General features: G+C 41.4%; 1 protein-coding gene across 2 annotated transcripts in view; it reads right to left on the reverse strand.

Moving 5' to 3' along the window:
* Positions 1 to 23,853, reverse strand: part of LOC119928288 (muscular LMNA interacting protein) — a 244,313-nt gene that overhangs the window by 147,172 nt on the left and 73,288 nt on the right. For both annotated transcript variants that reach the window (XM_038746434.1, XM_038746426.1), the window contains exon 2: positions 6,715 to 6,798. In XM_038746434.1, coding sequence (XP_038602362.1) covers positions 6,715 to 6,798 — 84 coding nt within the window. The remainder of the gene's footprint in view (positions 1 to 6,714; positions 6,799 to 23,853) is intronic.

A 23,853-nucleotide genomic window follows, 5' to 3' on the forward strand; every position in this document is an offset into this window, starting at 1 on the left:
CCTTCTCCTTTCTCCTCCATTTCCTGCTGATGAGTGTATTCCCCCTCTTGACCTATTTTTTTTAATTCAAAACTTATTCTTTCTCTTATCCTTTGCCTTTCTACTTTCCCCTCTTTTCTTCCTGCTTTTTTTCTCTACATTTTAATCCCCGCCACTGTATCTGGGAATTTGTCTCCTACTGCTCTTCACCTTCTATATCCTAAGCTCTCTGTTATCTCAGTTTTCCCACATTGCTTTCTCCCTCTCCTCTCTGCTAACTTTTCAGACTCTGGTCATCTGCTGTATTGTACTTAATTCTGCAACATTATACTCTCCCAAATGCTTAGTACAGTGCTCTGCACATAGTAAGCTCTCAATAAATACCATTGATCGACTGATTGATTTGTTTCCCTCTGCCTGACTCCCAAATACTCTTTCCCTTCTCTATTCACTTTCACTCACTCTGGCCAAAAGCTTTATGTACATTTTGAAATTGTACTTGTTAAGCAATTGTAAATGCTTAATTATTAATATTATTTTTGTCAACGCATAGAAACAATAGAGAAGTACTGTGGCCTCGTGGAAAGAGCACTGGCCTTGGAATCAGACCACCTGGGTTCTGATCTTGAAACCACCACCTGTCTGCTGTGCAGGCTTGGGCAAATCAGTTAACTTCTCTGAGCCTTAGTTAAGCCCCACTTTTCCTCATCTCCCACTCCCTTCTGCATCGCCCTGTCTTGCTCCCTTTGCTCTTCCCCCTCCCGACTACCAGCCCCACGGAACTTATGTATAGATCTGCAATTTTATATATTTGTATTGATATCTGTCTCCCTACGTCTAGACTGTGAGCTCGTTATGGGCAGGGAATGTCACTGTTTATTGTGGTACTGTACTTTCCTAAGTGCTTAGTGCAGTGCTCTGCTCACAGTAAGCACTTAAAAAATACCATTGAATGAATGAATGAGTCTGTAAACAGGGGATTAAATAACTGTTTTCCCACCTTAGACTCTGTGCCCCTTGTAGACAGGGACTGTGTCCAACCTACTTAACTTGTATCTACTTCAGCGGTTAGTACAGTACTTGGCACATAGTACGCAGTTAACAAATGCCATTATTATTAGTAATAATAATTAGCAGCGGTCAGTATATTTATACTGCCTCAGTGAATCATGCACTATGACCTTATCTCTGGTCTCTGGAGTCTTTGATAAAACCCACCTACTGACAGCAGCAATTTGAAGGTGCTGCAGTTCAAAAGAGTTGATGTTAAGTAGCTCTGGGCTGCAATTCCTATGTACTGACTGCCTCCCTGAATTCCACAGCAACTAAACCACTACCCACCTGTCAGACCCCTTAATGGACCGATTCCCTTCTGGCCAGTGGCAGAGAGAGGGCAGTAGAGTCTTAGTTATGGGACCTCTCAGTAGGCACACCTTCCTCGGCAGACATGGCTCTTCTATTTGATCTCATTCATTCCATCATGTTTATTGAGTGCTTACTGTGTGCAGAGCACTGTACTAAGTGCTAGGAAAATACAAAACAACAATAAACTGACACATTCCCTGACGACAGTGCGCTTACAGTCTAGAGGAAGAGCTTACCAAATGCTTCTCCTTAGCGACAACCCTCCAGAAAACATTTGGGAACAACTGCTGGAGTAGTAATGGTGATGATGATAATAACATTAATAGTTGTGTTTTTTGTTAAGCACTTAGTATGTGCCAAGCATTGTACTATGCACTGGGGTAGATACAGAAAATCAGTTACCACATGAGGCTCACAGTCTATGTCCAGAGCTTAGAACAGGGTTGGTACATAGTAAGCACTTAACAAATATCATTATTATTAAGTAGTAGGGAAAACAGGTATTGTTGGAGAAGCAGCATGACTTGGTGGAAAGAGCATGGGCTTGGGAGTCAGAGGTCGTAGGTTCTAATGTCGGCTCTGCCACTTGTCTGCTGTGTGACTTTGGGCAAGTCATTTACCTTCTCTGTGTCTCAGTTACCTCATCTGTAAAATGGGGATTAAGACTGTGAGCCCCACATGGGACAACCTGCTAACCTTGTATCTACCCCAGCACTTAAACAGTTCTTGGCATATAGTGTGTGCTTAAGAAATACTATTATTATTATTATTATTATTATTGAATTCCCATTTTTCAGCTAAGGGAACTGAGCCACAGAGAAGTTAAATGACTTGCCCAAGGTCACTCTTCTGGTACATGGTAGAGCTGGGATTAGAACCCAGGTCTTATGACTCCCAGGCCCATGGTCTTTCCAGTGGAGATTGAAATAAAACACACATCTCGGTGGATGTTTTGGAAACAATTCTAGTAGGGGAAGTAATAGCAGCCAGTCCCGTGGTTCTATGCAGCTGTGCTAGCAGGCCGGATCAGTAAAACCAGTCAGAGAATAACACTGGAAGTCTATAATGTGGAAACTAAGAGAAAAGAGAAGGGAGGCCTGAGGAATCTGAAGCACATCCTCAGCAGAGCCGAGGATTATTATTAACCACAAAATCAGACAGTCCTTTGGGAGAGAATGAACGCTTCCAACCTCAGAAAATGTCAGCTACAGACTGTAGTGGAAATAGTTGGGGTAGGAAGTGTGGAACATGAAGAAAGAGGCTTTAACCCTGAGGCAGCCAGGGCTCCCTCATAAATACTATCGGTGGGTGGCTAAAATATGACATGATACTGCATAAAGAGAAAATGCCAGGGCCTATAGAGTTAACTTCATAATTTGATAACAGCATGGCCTAGCAGAAAGAACATGGATCCAGGAATCTGGGTCCTGGCTCCACTATTTGCCCACTCTGTGACCTTGGAGAAGTCATTTAACTTTAATCTGCCTTAGTTTCCTCAGCTGTAAATTGGGGATTCAATACCTGTTAGCCATCCTATTTAGTTGGAAACTCCCAAGTGGAACAAGAGCCTTGTTCAAACTAATGATCTCATATCTAACTTAGGATTTAATACACTGCTTGGAATATAGAAAATGCTTAACAAATACTGTGCCATAAAGGATAAAATGAAAGAAAATTAATTTTAGAATAAAGCAAGTAGAAATATTTTGTGTAAGACACATACTTATTTACAAGTGGAATAAGTAGGAGAGATACCATGACAATCAGATTCCTGGGTCATTTGCATCTGAAAGCAGCCATTTTAGAAAATACAGCATTTATAACATTCTTCAAAGAAAGATTATCGCTGTGCTCCTCAGAGGTTGAAAATGATAAAATCTTAAAAAAGAAAAAACACACTTAAGTAGTTACTGCTTCCAATGTTTGAAAATTGTTATGAAAATGGTCTCTCTGAAGCAGGGTATGATTATTAACAAAAGCCATTTAAATTGAAGCCGTCCTCATCAAGACAAAGTCGAGTGCATATACCACATGGCTACCTACCGATATAGAATGGAACTACAATCAACTTTTTGGCGGTAGACTCATGTCTTGAATTTCAATGAAAATTAGGTTTTCAATTGGCCTCCCTAACTTGGGCAGCTGGTTAACTCTCACTAAAACATACACCAAAAAGCAGAAGCAGTGAGATGCTTGATTTTGTCTTTAAGCCAACAAAGAACCAACCACTCATTTTTGGACAAAACCTCTAGTCCAAAAGTTCCATTGGCAGAGATGCAATAGGAACAAAAATTTCTGTTGGGGAGAGAAGTGTCCTCCTAGAAGTGGGTTTGAAGATAATCCGATTGGATGCAGTCCCTGTCTCACATAGGGCTCCCAGTGTCAATCCCCATTATCTAGATGAGCAGTGTTGCTCAGTGGAAAGAGCCCAGGCTTGGGAGTCAGAGGTAATGAGTTCTAATCCCAGCTCTGCCACATGTCTGCTGTGCAACCTTGGATAAGTCACTTGACTTCTCTGAGCCTCAGTTCCCTCATCTGTAAATTGGGGATTAAGACCGTGAGCCCCATGTGGGACAACCTGATCACCTTGTATCCCCCCAGTGCTTAGAACAGTGCTTTGCACATAGTAGGCGCTTAACAAATGCCATCATCATCATGATCATTATTATAACTGAGACCCAGAGAAGTGAAATCACTTTCCCAAGGTCACACAGCCAACAAGTGGTGGAGCTAGGATTAGAACCCAGGTCCTCCCAACTCCCAGGCCCATGCTCTATCCACCAGGTCACATTGCTTCTCAGTGCTTCTCAGTAGTGCTCTATCCATTATGCCACCCTTGGGACTGTTCTTAGAAATGATGATACTAAAGAAATCCTTCCAAGTGGATGGGTCCTTAGTAGCTCAGAATAGAAAGAGGATATGTGTGAACTATCCTAGGAGCAAGGAATTCAGTTAAGCCATAGCATAGCTACAGGAACAGAAACAGTCCAAGGCTACCACCAAGATTTCTCCATCATCTGTACAGCGTTCATTGTGACATTTGATCCACACATTGATTAGTCCCATTCTCACAGGGAAGAAGAGCATGATGGTCTTCTGACTCCCCTTTCTGACATATACAGTGCCAAAATACAACTTGTCAGCACAACGTCTTCAGGGTCTAAGTAGTTCTTGAACCCTGCAGTCACCTAGGCATACCCAGAGACACCAAAGATGTGGTAGGTCTCAAAGGATGTCCTCTCCCAGAAACCGTATTTCAAAGATTACCATTCCCTGCCTGCAAAAAGTTTAATTAGAAATGTGTAATGTGGCCCATCGTATTTGCATAAGACACCACTACTTGTGGGCAACGCTAATAAGAGTAATCATGGTATTTGTTAAACGCTTACTATGTGCCAAGCACTGTACTAAGCACTGGGGTAGATACAAGCTAATTGGGTTGGACACAGTCTCTGTCCCACATAGTGCTCAGTCTGAATCCCCATTTTCCATGTGAGGATACGGAGGCATACGGAAGTGAAGTGACTTGCACAAGGTCACACAGCAGACAAGTGGCGGAGCCGGGATTAGAACCCAGGTCCTTCTGACTCCCCGGGCTGGGCTCTATCCACTAGGAAACTGTTGTATTGTACTTTCCCAAGTGCTTAGTAAAGTGTTCTGCAAACAGTAATTGCTCAGTAACTACTCTAAAATGTAAGCTCGCTGTGGCTAGACAACATTTCCGCCAAATCTGTTGTATTGTACTACATCCCAAGCTCTTTGTACAGAGCTTTGCACATAGTAAGCATTCAATGAATAGCAATGTTTGAATGATTGATTGGGAGGAAAGTTCACCTATGAGTGTGGCTGAGGCTTTGTTTTACATTGTCTACTGTTCTCCTGGTTTTTGGTTTCCCAATTTATATAGGACTGATATATAAATATATACACAGGATCTATATGTATGTATATGAACTTACACATGTATGCATACATACACATATTCATTCATTCATTCAATTGTATTTATTGAGCACTTATTGTGTGCAGAGCACTGTACTAAGTGCTTGGGAAATACAAGTTGGCAACATATAGAGATGGTCCCTACCCAACAGCGGGCTCACAGCCTAGAAGGGGGAGACAGACAACAAAACAAAACATATTAACAAAATAAAATAAATAAATGCATGCATACACATATAGAGGTAAATATTTTAATGTTTGCCTCCTCCATTATAGTGTGAGATCCTTGTAGGCAAGCAACGTGTCACTCATTTGTTTTGCACTTTCCAAACATTTAAGTGCATTGCTCAATAAATGCTATTGCTATTATCATTGCTATTGCTATTATTGTTGTTATGCATGTATACATGTACATATAGGTCAGATATAATATAACATATACACAAACACAAAACATTCTAATAGGAAGGACAAGATGGATGAATGCAAACACAATGAAAATGGCACAATGAAAAATAAATGTCCTCTATATTGCAAATAAAAAAATAAAATCACATTTTGGGTGTCTCATACTAATCAAAACTTGAAACAGTTTCCTTAAATATAATAAAGGTGCAGGCTACTAAAAGGCAACAGAGTACCTGGAAAAAAAAAAACTATTGGGAATCTCCTCCCTGAGCAATTAAAATTTTACTACAAAATTAAATAGAAGAGAAATTTCTTGAAGTGTACAAAGCAGAAAACCAGTCTTCTGCCTCTCAATTGTGGAGTTAGAGGTCTCAGATCACCTGTATAAAATTTTCCACATTTCTAAAGCCCCAAGTACAAACTTCAACATAGTATCATGCTTTTCACAAAGTAAGAGCTTAATATATTGAGGGCTTACTATGTCCAAAGCACTGTAGTAAATGTTTGGAAAGTATTTCTTAAGTACTTACTGTGTTTGGGTAGATACCAAATACTCAGATTAGACTAAGTCCCTGTCACATTTGAGATTTATAACCTAAGAATATACCTAAAGGTCTGGGACTGACATATTCCAGAAAGGAATTCCATTAAAAAGAGATTTTTTGTAAAAAACTTTACCAAAATTCAACAGTTTTAATTCATTCTGGGGGAATGCATTCTATGATTTGGGCCATTTCTCCATTACAAGTCTCACAGTCTGCAAATGTATCAAACTGGCTTGATAAATCCAGAATTCAGAGAAAAATCTTACTCCTATAGGCTTACCTACTGTTCAGTAAGCACTCTCTTACAAATTCTGGTGAAACTCCTTCAGTGTTATTCAAATCACTTGGATTAATTTAAGCCAAACTATTTTATTCCCAGTGGAAAAAGCCTGAGGGAAAGTCTAATAGAAATCTTTCAAAACTGGCTAATTCTTCATCATTTTCAAATATAACCCCATACGAGAACTTTCAATACCTGTCCTGAGTTAAGGAAACTCAGTGAGCTGGTCACGCCTAGGTCCTTGGATCCAATTTGCTGTCCATGTTGTAGCGGGTGCAGCTAAAAAGCAAGAGAGTCAGTAGATGAATATGAAAGGAAGGGAGGCGGAGGGAAAAAATGACACTTTAAAACTTGCAAGAATGTGTTCTAGAGGTTCTAATAATATTCACTGAGAATCCATGTGGGCCTTAAAGAATTTCAGACACAAAGATTCATTGTCCCATGGCACAGTTACTGAACTATAGCACTTCTAAAATTAAATGGGCTCTTGTTTTGGGGAGACATTTACAAAGGCTAAAAATGTATGATTTCTATTTCTTGTTCAATCTCCTTGGTAATAAAATTGCAAGGGGATATCACATTAGAAATTCAAATTTCACTTCAATCATTAAAGGAAAAAATAAGTCATTTGGTCCAATAAAAACTGTCATGTTTATTTTTTGAAAATTATGTGTGATCAATGAAGAATGAGTTTTCAATCAATGGAATTTCTTGAATGAAACCAACAAACTTTAGCACTTCGCCATTTTCAAAAGCAGAAGTTTGTCCTGTACTTTAGACTTTGATCTCCTAAAAACTAGGCTCCTTCGACCTGATCTGGATTTCTGATTACAGCTATGTGACATGCCACTGGCTTGAGAATCCCCCTTCTTCTTCCTACTTCCTTCCCCTTCATTTATAATAGGAAAAGAGATGGCATATCATATAAGGTCCTTCCTACCCAAAATAAGTCAAAAAAATGTGTTGGCTATAAGATGGTTGACTCTCAAACAAATCTTCATTTCCCTGCCTATAGATTCTTGTTCTTTCTCCCTTCCCCCATATGCCTTCTCCACCCACCAGGGCTTCCCTAAGTCTTCAGATCCTTCCAATCAAGTTCTACAGCAGAACTTGTCATATTCCGCTTTTACTACTGCCTCCTATCTCTTCCTGCTGCAGTCCATACTTCACTCTGTTGCACAGATCACTTTCCTAAAAATAGTTCAGTACATATCTCCCCAGTCCTTAAAACCTTTCAAAAGTTGCCCATCCATCACTGCATCAAACTGGAACTCCTTAACATCAGCTTTAAGGCAATCAATCAGCTCTCCCATTCCCAACTTATCTGACTAATCTCCTACAACAACCGGCCAGCACACTTCACTCCTCTATCCTAATCTACTCACTGTTTCTCAGTCTGGTCTCTCTCACCCCTGGCCCCTTGCCCATGTCCTCCCTCAAGCCAGAAATTTCCTCTACCTTAATGTCTAACAGACCACCAGTCTATCCACCCTCATAACCCTCCTAAAATCACATCTCAAGAGGCCTTCCCTGAACTAAGCCCTCATTTACCCTACTTGCCCTCCCTTCTGTGTTATCTATGCACTTGGGCCTATACAACTTAAGCACTTGAGATTCCCCCCACCCTCAGTCCCACAGCATAGAGAAGCAGCGTAGCTCAGTGGAAAGAGCCCAGGCTTTGGAGTCAGAGGTCACAGGTTTAAATCCTGGCTCCGCCAATTGTCAGCTGTGTGACTTTGGAAAAGTCACTTACTTCTCTGTGCCTCAGTTCCCTCATCTGTAAAAGGGGGATTAAGACTGTGAGCCCCATGTGGGACAACCTGATCACCTTGTATCCCCCCAGTGCTTAGAACAGTGCTTTGCAGATAGTAAGCGCTTAACAAATACCATCATTATTATTATTATTATTTGTGAGCATATACTTAAACTCTACCACTTCCATTATCTGTAATTCATTTTAATGTCCATCTCCCTCTCTAGATTGTAAACACTTTGAGGGCAGGGATTTTGTCTACCAAGTCTACTCAGTTAAACTCTCTCAAACACTTAGTACAATATTCTGCACACAGTCAGTGCATAATCAATACTATGGATTGATTGATTGAATTGTGGTCATGACCTATATGTTACATTTTGAGTCCAAAATCCATGGCCTAGTGCATATACAATGAGTGTCTAGGAACCTGGGTTCTAGTCCAGGCTCCAATATATTTCCCTTTTCTATGGTATTTGTTAAGCACTTAGTATGTGCCAGGCACTGTGAGGTAGATACAAGCTAATCAGGTTGAACAAAGTCCAAATCCCAAATAGGGCTCACAGTCTTATTCTCCAATTTACAGATGAGGTAACTGAGGCACAGAGAAGTTAAGTGATTTGCTCAAGGTCACACTGAAGACAAGTGGTGAAGCTAGGATTAGAACCCAGGTTTTTCTGACTCTCAGACCTGTGCTCTATCCACTATCCACACTGTTTCTCCCCCTTACCCTATGTGAGCCCCATGTGGGACAGGGACAGAATTTGACTTGATTATCTTGTCAACCTTGGTGCTTCGAACAGTACTTGGCACATAGCACATAACAAATATCATTATTATTCACTGAGAACTAATACACAAACCTTATCTCCTGCATGCTACCCTTCTTTGTGAGCCCCCTCCAAGAAAATAGTTATGAGCAAATTAGCCCCTCTAAGAATAATCCCCATCTGTTTCCTTTCACAGAGGTGCCAGCTTTAGGACTTCATTCATTCATTCAATTGTATTTATTGAGTGCTTACTGTGTTCAGAGCACTGTACTAAGCACTTGAGAAATACAAGTCGGCAACATATAGAGATGGTCCTTACCCAACAATGGGCTCACAGTCTAGAAAACAGACAACAAAACAAAACGTATAGATAGGTGTCAAAACTGTCAGAATAAATAGAATTACAGCTATATGCAAATCATTAACAAGATAAATAGAGTAGTAAATATGTACAAGCAGCCTGCTTCTCAGCACCTTCAAAAAGCAACCTTCATTGGAGATTTCACATATCTCCTAGGCTGTAAGCTTGTGGGCAGGGAATGCGACTGTTATATTGTTATACTGTACTCTCCCAAGCTCTGAGTACAGTGCTCTGCGCACAGTAAGGGCTCAGTAAATACGACTGAATGAACATCATTCATTTTCTGTCTATCTTCACTAATTCTTTTGTGTGTATGTTGTCTTCATCCTATTCGGTCTGATGGCCTGCTCAGAAAATCAAACTTCAGAAAAAAACAAGGCACTCTGACTGTGTTTGGGTGATTCAGTTGCTATGGGAACTGCCTCTAAAAAGAGAAACAAATCCTAGTTGTAATATTGTACCTAAAAGAAGAAGCATAAGCTTGATGTCTGGGTGAACTGAATTTCACTTGGGACCTCCTGAAGGGTATTAGTTGATAGGAGTGGTTTTCATTTCCAGCCCTGAATGTGGCTAAAATTTCCTATTGTGCAAGTTACAGGAAACTCACTTTATCCATGGCTATAGCAGAGGAACAATCAATCCAAGGCCAGAACCTTTTTTCTAACCAATTTCATGATCATGCAAATCAGTAACAAAAATAGAGCAGATGATGAAAACAGCAATTCCTCCAGTCCCATGACATCCCGGAAACTTCTTCTCTGTACAGTGTCTGCTATCATGGTTAATACATGAGGATGTTCAGATACTACCTGATCATGATTTATTGCTTAAGTGAGAAGCAGCATGGCCTAGTGGATAGATCATAGGCCTAGGAGTCAGAAGGAACTGGCTTCTAATCCTGGCTCTGCAATTTACCTGCTGTGTGACTTTGGGCAAGTCAGTTAGCTTCACTGTGCCTCAGTTACCTCATCTGTAAAATAGGGATTAAGACTTTGATTCCCATGTGGGACAGGGACTGTGTCCAACCTGATTAGTTTGTATCTACTCAGCACTAAGTGCACTGTTTGCTACATAGAAAGCACTTAAATACCCTAAAAAAAGTTTCTTCCTTCCTTGTCAGGTAGGATGTTAGAGTCTCAAAGGAATAACCATATGGAGGTTCTTCGGACTATAAAACTGATGTAGGGCTGACAATCCTTTCTGCATCCTAGGTGTGTGAAGGCTGCTCCTTGCTGAACTGTCACATTGGCTACTCACTATGACTGGAATGCTATCTATTACTTTGTTTTTGTATAGGGATCTTCCTCTTAGAGATCCATCCTATAGTCTGTTCAGTGCTGCTGTTCCCCATCAGTCCACAGCTAGACAGCATTATTGGAAGCCGTTCTTCATTTTGAGAAGCAGCATGGCTCAGTGGAAAGTGCCCAGGCTTGGGAGTCAGAGGTCATGGGTTCTAATCCTGTTCTGCCACTTGTCAGCTGTGTAATTTGGGCAAGTCACTTAACTTCTCTGTGCTTCAGTTACCTCATCTGTAAAATGGGGATTGAGACTGTGAGTCCCACGTGGGACAACCTGATCACCTTGTATCCTCCCCAGCACTTAGAACAGTGTTTTGCACATAGTAAATGCCTAACAAATGCCATCATCATCATTTTGTCTTTAGAGCACCTCTTTAAAAAAAATACCTGTTAAGCACTTACTCTGTGCCAGACACTGTACTCAACACTAGGGTAGATGCAAACTAATGAGGTTTCACACGGTCCAAGTACCATGTGGGGACTCACAGTCTTAATCTCCATTTTACGAATGAGGTAAGTGAAGCTCAGAGAAATTACGTGACAGACTTATTAAAGGTCACATCTCATCCAGGAGACCTCTCCCTCTTTTCCCCAGCTCAGTCTCCCTTCTAAGTTACCTGAGCACTTGGATCTGTGACCTTTGGGCATTTGATAGTTACCCTAACCTAACCCCACAGCACTTATATACCTATCTATAAGTTACATATTATAAATCATTTACAATAATGTCTGTCTCCCCCTCTAGACTATAAGCTCATCATGGGCAGGGAGTGAATCTACCAACTCCATTGTATTGTACTCTCCCAAACGCTTAAAACAGTAAGTACTCAATAAATAACATTGACTTATTAAAACAGTCCCCTGCACATAGTAAGTGCTCAATGAATACCACTGATGGATTGAAGATGGATGATAGAGGGGATAGGAGACTAAAGAGATAACCATCTGAAAGAAGGTTCTTTAGTTGCATAGGAAGAATCCGCAAACTTCACAAAGCAAAGTACCTTTTTTGCAAAATGGGTCATCTGAATTTGGGGCATTCAGAGGTTAGAGACCATTCCTCTTCAATTATGAATGAACTAGAGGAGTGTTGCTGAGTGGATAGAGCATGAGCCTGGGAATCAGAACCCAGCTCCACTGCTTGTCTTCTGTGTGACCTTGGTCAAGTCACTTAAATTCTCTGTGCCTCAGTTCTCTCATTTGTTAAATTAGGATTAAGATTGTGAGCTCCATGTGGGACATAGACTGAATCCAAACTGATTACCTTGTATCTACACCGGCACTTAGAACACTGCCTGGCACATAGTAAGCGCTCAACAAACACCATTTTTCTTTTTAAAAAAAAGATCCCTCCCTTAGGTTCAGGCTCTCCCCATTATCATTCATTCATTCAATCGTATATATTGAGTGCTTACTGTGTGCAGACCACTATACTAAGCACTTGGGAAGTATAAATTGGCAACATATAGAGACAGTCCCTACCCAACAACGAGCTCACAGTCTAGAAGGGGGAGACAGACAACAAAACAAAACTTATGGACACATATCAAGCATCAGAATAAATAGAAATACAGCCATTAGGCTCTTGAACTGCAATAACACATTCAGAACCTGAAGAAACTATCTATGGCCTGACTGAAGCAGCCCCACAAGTAGGATTTTGGACTTTGGAGAGAGTAAAAATGCCCCAAGGATCAACTAACTTACTAACAAGGAGGGACTCTGACACTGGTGAGAACGGAGTTCACAAAATAGCCAGTCCAACTCTTTTGTCTTTTGAATGACTTGCTAGTAGTGTAAGGCAAAATGGCCAGAGCAGGGACCACCACATCTAGGTTCGGTCTAGGGGAGAGAGGAAGAGCGCGTAAAGTCCCCCATCTAGATGGTGTCCAAATGTTGCCCTCCTATGCAGCAATAGTCTAGTGGATAGAGCGTGGGCCTGAAAGGTGGAAGGACCTGGGTTCTAATCCCGGCTCTGCCACTTATCTGCCATATGGCCTGGGACAAGTCACTTCACTCTCTGGGCCTCAGTTGTCTCATCTATAAGGGATTAAAGCTGTGAGCCTTATGTGGGACCTGGGCTGTGTCCAACCCATACCTTGTAATTACCCTAGTGTTTAGTATAGTGCCTAGCACATAATAAGTGCTTAACATATACCACTGTTATTATTATTGTCATTATTATTATTAATAGTAAACTGACCCCTCTCTCTATCATGTGAAGGAGGAGATGGGGAATGGAAAGGGCAGCAGAAAGGAGGGGTGGAAGGGAAGAGAAAGGCAGAAGTTCTCAACATCTGCCTTAAGGCAGACCCCAATGCCCTGAGCTACATGTACACTAGAGAAGCAGATGGCCTCTGAGAGCCTGTCACTGCCGCCTCCACCCGTTCCATGGAAGTGGAGTCTGTGTCACATGGACTGTGGTGAAGGCTGATGGGTTCCTGGGTATGCCAGTTCTCCAGCCCCAGTTCCTGTTCCAGGCCCAGTCATTCATTCATTCATTCAATCACATTTACTGAGCACTTACTAGGTGCAAACCACTGTACTAAGCCCTTGGGAGAATATGTTATAACAAGTATGTTGTGGCAGGGAATGTGTCTTTTTATTGTTATATTGTACTCTCCCAAGCGCTTAGGACAGTGTTCTGAACACAGTAAAGACTCAATAAATATGTTTGACTGACTGACACCTGCCTAAACATGGCTCTTGCAAGGTACAAGTTTCAAATAAATTCAGACCCCTCCCCCGCCCAACCCTCATCCCCATCTCCATCTTCCTCCTACTCCTTATTCCCTCTCAATATAATCCCTTGCTTCAACTGTCCATATTTCTTTCCTTGGGGTATTAAAGGACCACAGAAATGTCCCAAAGTACCAAAAGACAAAGAGAGACAGATTGGGAAATTTCTTATTGTTCTAGCCAAACTGGGTTTCTGGGTCACCTTACTCTGGTTCCATTCACTTGGGTTGCTGTTTTAGACTAAAGCTAGTGCAGGCAGTGTCAAGAAAGAAGGTGTGCAGTGTACTCCCCAGGAAGCACACATGGTGGTGAAATCACCCAGAGTTGGAGGTGTCCCCTGGATTCCTCTGTCCAACCCCAGCAGAATCCCTGTACTCCATGAAGAAAAGCCGGAGGTAAATCACACCCGCTCTTTGATATGGAAATTAGGGGAAAAATTAAAAGAGGTGTCACTATGTGCCAAAAATGGAAGAGTATTTGACTGACTGAATGAAAAGGGTGAGGAAGAATTCAGGAATCCACTTTCTGTAACTGATACCCGTTCTATTTTTAATCACCTCTCTTGGGCACTTACTGCCAGATTCCAGTCAAGTCATGTTCCAAAATGTAGCCAGGTTGACAAATTATCAATGCTTCATTTAACTGCAATTTCCCAGGTGAATACCACTTCACCTGGTTCAGTATTCCATTGCAGAAGACAATTCAGTGTCAATTTGGGAAAGCTTGCTGAATAAAAAAACTCTCAAGGAAAAACAGAACTAGGGAAGGATAAGAATGGGAAGGGGGAAGGGAATTAGTTAGGGAAGAGGTCTTGTAATCAAAGAAGAATGCCTTAAAGCAGAAAAATCAAGATATAAGTCAGAATGATTTAAATATGTAAAATCATTGTCGCTTCAACTTAGTAATAATAGTAATAATAATTGGGATACTGTTAAGCGATTACTATGTGTCAGGCACTGTACTAAGTGCCAGGGTAGATACAAGGTAATTGGGTTGGACACAGTCCCTGTCCCACATATGGCTCACAGTCTTTAATCCCCATTTTACAGATGAGGGAATTGAGTCCCAAAGAAGTAAAGTGACTTGCCCAAGGTCACACAGCAGATGGGCAATGCCTGCATTAGAACCCAGGTCCTCCTTGCTCCCAAGCCAGTGATCTCTCCACTAAGCCAAGATGCAAATTAATTCTAGGGATTAGTGCCATTAGTGCCTGGTAGGGTGGAGTGGGAAGGTGGGAAATCAACAATTAGGGCCCCGAGGCTAGTATGGTTGGCAAAATTGCCCACTGGAGGCCATTGGTGGTCCTCTCAGATGCTGGAGCATGGCACAGGACAGAAACCCGAAACAACAGGGCTACACTCCAGTTAGCTCCAGTCTGGTGCCAGCTCTCTAAACCTGCTCCTAAGCACCATATGCATAGAGAAGCATAGATGCAGATATATAAATGTATAAAAAATGTAGACACCCAATTACACACATACATTCTTGAACCTAATGCTACTGACAATAAGATCCTTTCCACGTGTGCAAACATAGCTGTTTGCAAGACTGGATGGGAAGGCAATATACTTTTCCTCAATAATGATGGTCCCAGAAAATGGAACTGGTAGGACTTTGTCAGGACCAGAGCTCCTCTTTAAATCAATCAATCATATTTATTCAGAACTTGCTGTATGCAGAGCACTGGACCACTACTACTACTAATAACGATAATGATGGTATTCATTAAACCCTTACTATGTGTCCTACACTGTTCTAACTGCTGGGGAAGGTACAAGCTTATCAGCTTGGACACAGTCCCTTTCCTACTTGGGGCTCAGTCTCATTCCCATTTTAAAGATGAGGTAACTGAGGCCCAGAGAAGTGAAGTGACTTGCCCAAGGTCATACAGCAGATAAGTGCGGGAGCCAGGACTAGAACTCATGACCCCCGACTCCCAGGCCCATGTTGTATCCACTACACCATGCTGCTTCTCTAAGACCTTGGGAGAGTACACACGCTTCCTGCCCACAAGAAGCTTACAGTCTAGTATCTTACAGCCTTAGAGCTTACAATCTTTTTAAAGTCTCCTTCCTCCACTTCTCCACTTAGAGCATTGTAGCACTGTGCTTTAATGATTTGGGTCTGCCTGTTTCCCCCTATTAGATTGTAAACTCCCTTAGGGCAGGCCTTAAGACAGGGATCCTGTCTTCTGCCTTCACTGCACTCTCCCAAGGGCTTAGACTGGTGGCCTGAACACAGTGCTCTGTACACAGCTGGCACTCTAATAGTGCTGGTTGATTTTCCTGTTACTGAGAAGGTGAAAATGCAGGGAAGATGCTCAGTTCACATCGCCATAAGCACAGCAGGAAGTGTCTATGGGAAGACAAATAGAATAAAGGAAGTTTCTCAAGAGCCTCTGCAGCCACTAAACAGTTGTTCAGAGACAAGTGTCCCATCTCCAGCCAAAAATTATTAAATAATTTTTCTTATCACCACACCCCTGAATGAAATCAATCAATCAATGGCATTAATTGAGTTCTTACTGTACGCAGAGCACTGTAATATGTGTTTGGGACAATATGATGCGATAGAGTTCAGAGCCATGATCCCTGACCTTAAAGAGCTTACGGTTTAGTGTAGGAGCCACCCCCACCATTCACCATGTGCCAGGACCAGTAAATTCAGGCCTAGACCCTGGAAGAGGGGAGAAGAGAAGGGAGGGATGGTTTGATGAGCAAAACCTCCTGTATTTCTGTTTTCTGATGTCCTGTATCCAGGCAGCTCCTCATTTCCTCAGAACTCTGCTCAATCAATCAATCAATCAATGGCATTTACGGAGTGCTTACTATGTGCAGAGCACTGCACTAAATGTTTGGGAGAGTATAGTATAACAGAGTGAGCAGACCCATTTCCTGCCCATAATGAACTTTTAGTGTAGAGAGACAAACTTCATCATAAATAAATAAATACTGTATATGTAATTTAAAGATATGCACGTAAGTGCTGTGGGGTTGAGGGAGGGGTGAATATCACATGCTCAATCCAAGTACAGGACACAGATCCAAGCGCAAGCAAGGGCCTGCTCAGAGCAACATTTGACCTACACTTGAGTAGCCTAGATCCACTTTCACAGGCCGTAGCTCACCAGGATTTCCTGGTATCTCAGTGGGACCAGTCTATGTCTGCCCTGCTCTCATATACCAGCTCAGGCCCAGGGATTTGTTCAGGAAAAAATAACAGGCATGTGAAAATGCACATGAACATGTGAGTTTGTGGATATGCATATGTGTGTGTGTGTGTGTGTGTGTGTGTGTGTGTGTGTGAGTGTGTATGTGTGCAATTTCACCCAAATGTGAAGATTGCAGACATGGGAAATTTTATTGTTGAGAGATCAAATTGAGTTGTGAACTTCAAATCCTTCAGGGAGTAATAGCAGTAGTATTTATTTAGTAGTTACTGTGTGCAGAACAGTGTACTAAGTGCTGGAACTGAATGCACAGGTGGGAATTAGACATGGTCCCTGCCCCTTGGGGGTGTATGGGCGTTATCATAATATGTTTTTAAAGCACAAGATAATCCCCATTCGTTTTAGGGGTTCAGAATCCAAATTAGCCTGTGAGAAGAGTAATGCAAATTAAAATTAAAATATTAAAATACAAATATGTTAGTATTCACCCCAGTTTCTGATCATCAGGAATCACTGATGATTCCTGGCACCCTAATGACAAAATTTCACAACTTTCCCTGAAGACCTGTCAACCTGTCAGTCACGCATCAGTTTATGGCTCATTCAACATCTGCTGTCTGCGCTGCTTCAGAAGCCAATCTGACCTAAATGCCTAACTGCTGCACAGGAAACTGATGCAAACAGAGCCCAGTTAATATTAAATCCAAGTGATGAAGCATGTTGGGGTTAACACAAGCATGGCACTAGAAAGCATCAGAACTCACAGGTCACCAAATAGTGCCCAGTGCTACAGGTTTGACAAGCGTGTCAAAAAGCAATCTTTCTCATGAAAAGGTCAGTATCAACCATCAGCGTCAACTTCATCTGTGTCTGCTCTTGATACTGCTGAGTTTTAGAGATGAAAATGCACTATTCAAAATACCTATCATCCTGTTCAGACTCAACTGAATGCAACAATGTATCGGTAATTTCAGTCTCATCTGAATGTAATAACCTTGTGCAATAAGCTAATAGAAACTCAGGGAAATTGAAGGGAAACCCTCATTTATACCTTAAACAGGTGACAGGCAAGGCTCATTTGTTTCACCCTATTAGACTACCAGAAGCACCAATTCCTCCAGTATAGGAACTTGAGATGCAATATGAATGAATAGGACAGATGCTGAAAGATTGTACATCTTGGATTAAATTCTCAGGCATGTAATAATATTGGATTTTGATAGTATCAATATGAGAGTTCTTTTTTTCAATCTATCTGAGCACTGCCCATTTTAAAAGTATAGAAAATAAATTAAAATCTTAAAATGGATGCTTCTGTATTGCATAAAATAAATGTTCATAAAGAAACTGTGGAGAGAAAAGTAAAGAACCTTAAAATGTTCTAACAGAAGTATCCTGTTGTGCATAACCCTTACTGTGTCTTTGATAATTTGCATATTATTATGTCATTTGCAAATCAAAACTGCCAAACCACTGTTTGACACATTTTTAAATACAGTATTTAGCAGAACAGCATTGAAAATGTAATTAAAAGTAGGAATACTCCTTTAGCAGTAGAATATGATCTATAAATGATAAAGCACTGTGGCCAACTAGAAAGAGCATGGGCCTAGGAGTCAGAACATCTGGGTTCTAATTCTGCTCCTTCACTTACCTGCTGTGTGACCTTGGGCAAATCACTTCACTTCTCTGTGCCACAGACACCTCATTTGTAAAATGGGGATTAAGACTATGAGCCCCATGTGGTACAGGGATCGTGTCCAACCCAATTATCTTGTATCTACCCAACACTTAGTAGAGTGCCTGGCACATAGTAAGTGCTTAATGAATACCATTAAAAAATAGCCTTGACTACTGAAGATATTTAGTATATGATATTAATTTGGCTACAGCTTCTTAAAGAGCTTTCAAATTGCAAGAAAAAGAGAGAAAATAAATGAACAGGATTAGGAAATGATTTTTTAATCTTTTTAAACCAAGATTGGATTGCCAAAAGAAAAGTGTTATTGATTTCAAAGGTGGCAGCCTCAGTTTGACAAGAAGAAAAGGGTCAAAGACTCCACTGCTCCTACAACCTAATAAAAATGAAACCAATTGTAAATTATTTGTCAAAGTGACACTGTATCTTATGGCTTAGTCAACTGTCCAGCTCAAGTTCTGCCATTCCATGGAATTGCTCAGGGAAAATGAATTCCATCTGGAGTTGACCTTAGCAACACCCGTTCCACATACAGAAAGCTGTAAGGACCAGTTTGTTTGAATATGAAGCTATTTTCCTGTCCATAGTTAAAAACTCTCTGATCTTGAGTAATCACTTTAATTCAACCACCACTCTTTGTCAAGAAGAGATGACTTTGAACCACATGCTAATAACTTTGTGCTAAGCCTCGCGGAGCACCCTGAGTTGATTATCTAAGTACTTTTAACTGAGGAGTGATGTACTGCTACCTTTTCCTTGCCAAGTTGACTCCCAAATGTGGATGTGTTGATCATAATCACTAATACACTTGGATCTGTACCCTTTAAGCACTTGCTATTCACCCCACCCTCTGCCCCACAGCACTTATGAGCATATCCTTATACTCTGCCATTTCCCCTATCTGTAATTTATTTCATTACCTGTCTCTCCCTGTGGACTTTGAGCTCCATGTGGGCAGAGATCCTGTCTGTCTACCAACTCTATTGTACTACCCCAAGAGCTGAGTATAGTGCTCTACACTCAGTAAGCACTCAATAAATACCATTGATTAATTAGAAAAGCCTTAGCAGGAAACTAGTTTTATTGGAATGTGTCACTGAAGACAAGAGCACATTTAATATTTTGAATGAGTGGTAGGCAGAATCTTGAGAAACTCTCTATTCAACTGGCTTATATTCGGCCAGGTTGATGAATAATTTGGCCTGCTATGTTTTAAAGAAATGTTGCAGGCCTGAGGTAAATTAGTTTAAATTAGTCTTCTCAAATGTGTTCCCATGAAAGCCCAAATAATAAAAATACTCGTGGTATTTGTTAAGCATTTATGAAGTGCTGAGCAGCAGCGCGGCCAGGGGATACAGCATGGGCCTGGAAGTTAGAAGGACATGGGTCCTAATCCTGGCTCCATCACTTGTCTGCTATGTGACCTTGGGCAAGTCACTTCACTTATCTGTGCCTCAGTTTCTTCATCTGTAAAGTGGGGATTCAGACTGTGAGCCCCATGTGGGGTATGGACCATGTCCTACCTAATTAGCTTGTCTCTACCCCAGAGCTTAGTACAGTACCTGGCACATAGTAAGCACTTAACAAATACCACACACACACATACACACGCATACTGGAGCAGTTTATATACAAAGAGATTAAATGCAATATCTGTCTCACCTGGAACTCACAATCAAAGGGGGAGAATGGTACTTAATACCCATTTTACAGATGAGAAAACTGAACCACAGAGAAGTCAAGTGGCTTGCCCAAGATCATCCAGCAGTTATGTGGCAGAGCCAGCCTTAGAAACCACATCTCTTTGGCTTCCAGTACTATGTTCTTTTCACTGGGCCCTCATCTCCTCCCCAAGGCTTGTCTCACCCACACCACCATACATCTAAACCATGCCACTGGAGAATCTGCATGACAGAGTGGATAGAACACAGGCCTGGGAATCAGAAGGTCATGAGTTCTAATCCCGGTTCCTCCATTTGTCTGCTGTGGGACCTTGGGCAATTCACATCATTTCCCTGTGCTTCAGTTACCTCATCTGTGGGACAGGGACTGTGTTGAATCTGATTTGCTTATATCCACCCCAACACTCACTACAGTCCCTGACACATAGTAAGCACTTAACAAATACCATAATTATTGTTATTATTATCACTGTCTACACTCCCTTCTTCCCCCAGCATCATCATCCTTGGGGTCTGCACCTGCCTTGCCAGAGCTGGGCCAGGATAGACCAAAACAGGGTCAGCAGCACATGCCCTCAGCCACTACCCAGAACTGTGCTGCCCTTCTACACCACCAGACAGTCAATACATGCCACCTGAGGACCATCCTGCCTCCCTGCCCCACAGCACTTATGCATATAACTATAACTTTATTCATTTATGTAAATGTTTGTCTCCCCCTCTACACTGTAAGCTCCTTATGGACAGGGAATGTGTCTGTTATACTGTTATATTGTACTCTCCCAAACAGTACAGTGGGAAAGGAATGTGTCTGTTTATTGTTGTACAAGCACTTAGTACAGTGCTCTGCACACAGTAGGAACTCAATAAATGGAATTGCCTGACTGACAATCAGCGCTCAATAAATACAATCGACTGACTGACTCCAGCCCAGTAGTAGTAAAGGTATTTCCTGAGCATCGACTAGATGGAATTCACTACACTAAGCACTTGGAAAATACAATAGAAACATGGGACACTTGCCCAGATCAAAGGGAGCTCACACTATAATGAGGGTACAGATATCAAAACATTTACAAGCTGAACAATCAAAATAAAGATATTGACTATACAGTTAGTCATAAAGAAGTTCTGGATGCAAATAAACAGGAGAGACTGAAGCATCAGTAGCAGCAGCAAACAGCCCTGGCCCTCCACTATTCTCTGCCTGTGTCACTCTGCATTTTTTTTAATTAATGGGATTTGTTGAGCACTTACTATGCATTAAACACTGTTTTAAGCACTGGGGTAGGTAGAGATCAATTAGGTCAGACAGTCTCTGTCCCACATGGGGCTCACAGTCTAAGTAGGAGGGAGAACAGGTATTACAGTCCTCTAGACTGTATGCTCATTGTGGGCAGGGAATGTGGCTGTTTATGGTTATACTGTACTCTCCCAAGTGCTTAGTAAAGGGCTCTGCACATAGTAAGTGCTTAATAAATACTACTGAATGAATGAGTATTGAACCCCCATTTTGCAGGTGAGGTAACTGAGGCACAGAGAAGTCAAGTGATTTGCCCAAGGTTACACAACAAGCAATTGCAGAGCCAGGATTAGAAACAAAGTCCTCTGACTCCAAGGCCCAAACTCTTTCCATTAGGCCACACCACTTCTCTTCTCAGAGGCATCAACCTTCCTTGCCTTAGCAGAAGCAGGGCATGATCTCACACCCCAGGGTAGCTCTAAGAGAGGTGAGGGGACTCATCTGGTGGCAGAGCTGTTTCCACACATTTTAGAACATTTGGAAATCCAGGCAGTCATCCCTAAGCTCCAAGGAGTTTGGGAACAACTCCCTGAACTGCTGTCAATGTTCTGGAACTATTACTGTGTTTACCACAGTCTTTGTGTCTTTATTTGGGGTTTTTTTTTTTTGGCCTTTGTGTATTTAATTCTAGAGAAGCAGCTTGGCACAGTGGATAGAGCATGGGCCTGGAAGTCAGAACTGCGTTCTAATCCCTGCTCAACTACCTGTTGCTGTGTGATCTTGGGCAAGTCTATTGACTTCTCTGTGCCTCATTTACCTTATTTGTAAAATGGGGACTGAGACTGTGAGCCCCTGTGTGGGTCAGGGACTGTGTCCAACCCAATCTGCTTGTATCCACCCCATCACTTAGTTCAGTGCCTGGCACATAGTAAGCACTTTAATAAATACAATTATTATTATTTCTATTAATCTTTCCTCATGTACTCATTGCCAAACCTCCAGTGCCCCTTTGGGGATTGTGAGACCCCAAGAGCCAGTATGTGGGTCCTCTTTACCCTTTATTGTATTGTTTCCCAGCACTTAGTACAGTGCTTTGCATCCAGTATGTGCTCAGTAAATTCAGTTGAATGAGTTGAAGTACAGAAGTGAAAGGTACTTCTGTAATGTAGGGAGGGTGCCTCACGGTATGAAGATACTGGTGTCAGTGAGTATGAGAATAAGAACAGGGACATAAGGAGAGCGTATGGAAAAGGACAGCTATTAAAGGAGATAGAGTCTTGAACACCTTATAAAAAAAGATACTGTGTCTTATCTGTTTGAATTATATGCTTATCACAATACTTGGCACTTAAAAAGCACTTAACAAATACCCTAATTATTAGAGAAGTAGTGTTGCCTAATGGAAAGAGCATAAGCCCGGGAGTCAGAAAACCTGGGTTCAATACTCACTCTGCCACTTGTCTGCAGTATGACCTTGAGCAAGATGCTTCACTTCTCTGTTACTCAGTTTCTTCATCTGTAAAATGGGGGTGCAAAGCATGTTCCCCCTCTTATTTAGACTTTGAAGCTCATGAGGGATAGGGACTGTGTCCAACCTGATTATCTCGTATCTACCCCAGGGCTCAACACAGTCCTTGCATATAGTAAGGATTTACTATATCACATTTGTTATTATTAGTATTATTATTATTAAGACAGTCTCAGACCAATACTGGACCCAAACCAGACAAAAGTCATTGCTCATGGACATTGCTTCACTGTAAGTGCTCAGGAAATACTATAGAAGGACTGATAGATTATAAGGTTTCACAAGCTTGGTTTTAAAACACATTGCCCAGGTACTGCTTTCCCGTCTGGTCCATTAGGCAGGGGCCTCTAATGGAACATTATTAGAAGGCCATGAATGGCTGCCATTATTCAGCACTGGAATGTATTGGATGCAACCAGAAGATCCTTCAAAGTGCTGTAGACCTTCACCAGGGTATCTAAATCCCTTTGCCAAAGTAATATCACTTTAGTAATTCTTAAAATTAAGGCTTTTGAAAACTACAACATTGTGTCTCTTCTTGCTCAAAATACAAGCACAACATTTATGTTCAAATGTAGCTTGGTAACCCAATGGACTTTACACACTTATTTTATTCATTCAAAGCTTCTTTGGACACAAGAACTATCAACACAAATATATTAAATCTCCATTTTTAGCTCCCTTTTGAATTAGTTAAAATGCCCACCAAGACTATAACAAGGCTTTTGTTATAAAAAAATAAAATATAAATATATTAAATATATTATATTAAATATAAAAACCCTTTGTTATTGACCAGGGAGAGGGTCAGTCTTAGCCACCCCAGTAAAGAAACAGTGACTAAAAACAGTGTGATTCAAGAGCCAGTGTGGTTTAGCAGGAAGAGCATGAGATGGGGAATCAAGAGGTCTGGGTTCTGTACCCAGCTCTGCCACTGTCCGTGTGGGTAAACCTGGGCAAGTCCCTATCCTCTCTGGGCCTTGGTTTCTTAATTCCTGCCTTTCCCTACTTCACAAGGGTGTGAAGAGGACAAAATGAAATCATTAGTATGAATTTTTGTTTTGCAAATATAAGAACTCTACAACCAGTGCA

Source organism: Tachyglossus aculeatus, chromosome 1, assembly GCF_015852505.1.
Source record: "Tachyglossus aculeatus isolate mTacAcu1 chromosome 1, mTacAcu1.pri, whole genome shotgun sequence".
Taxonomy (NCBI): Eukaryota; Metazoa; Chordata; class Mammalia; order Monotremata; family Tachyglossidae; genus Tachyglossus; species Tachyglossus aculeatus.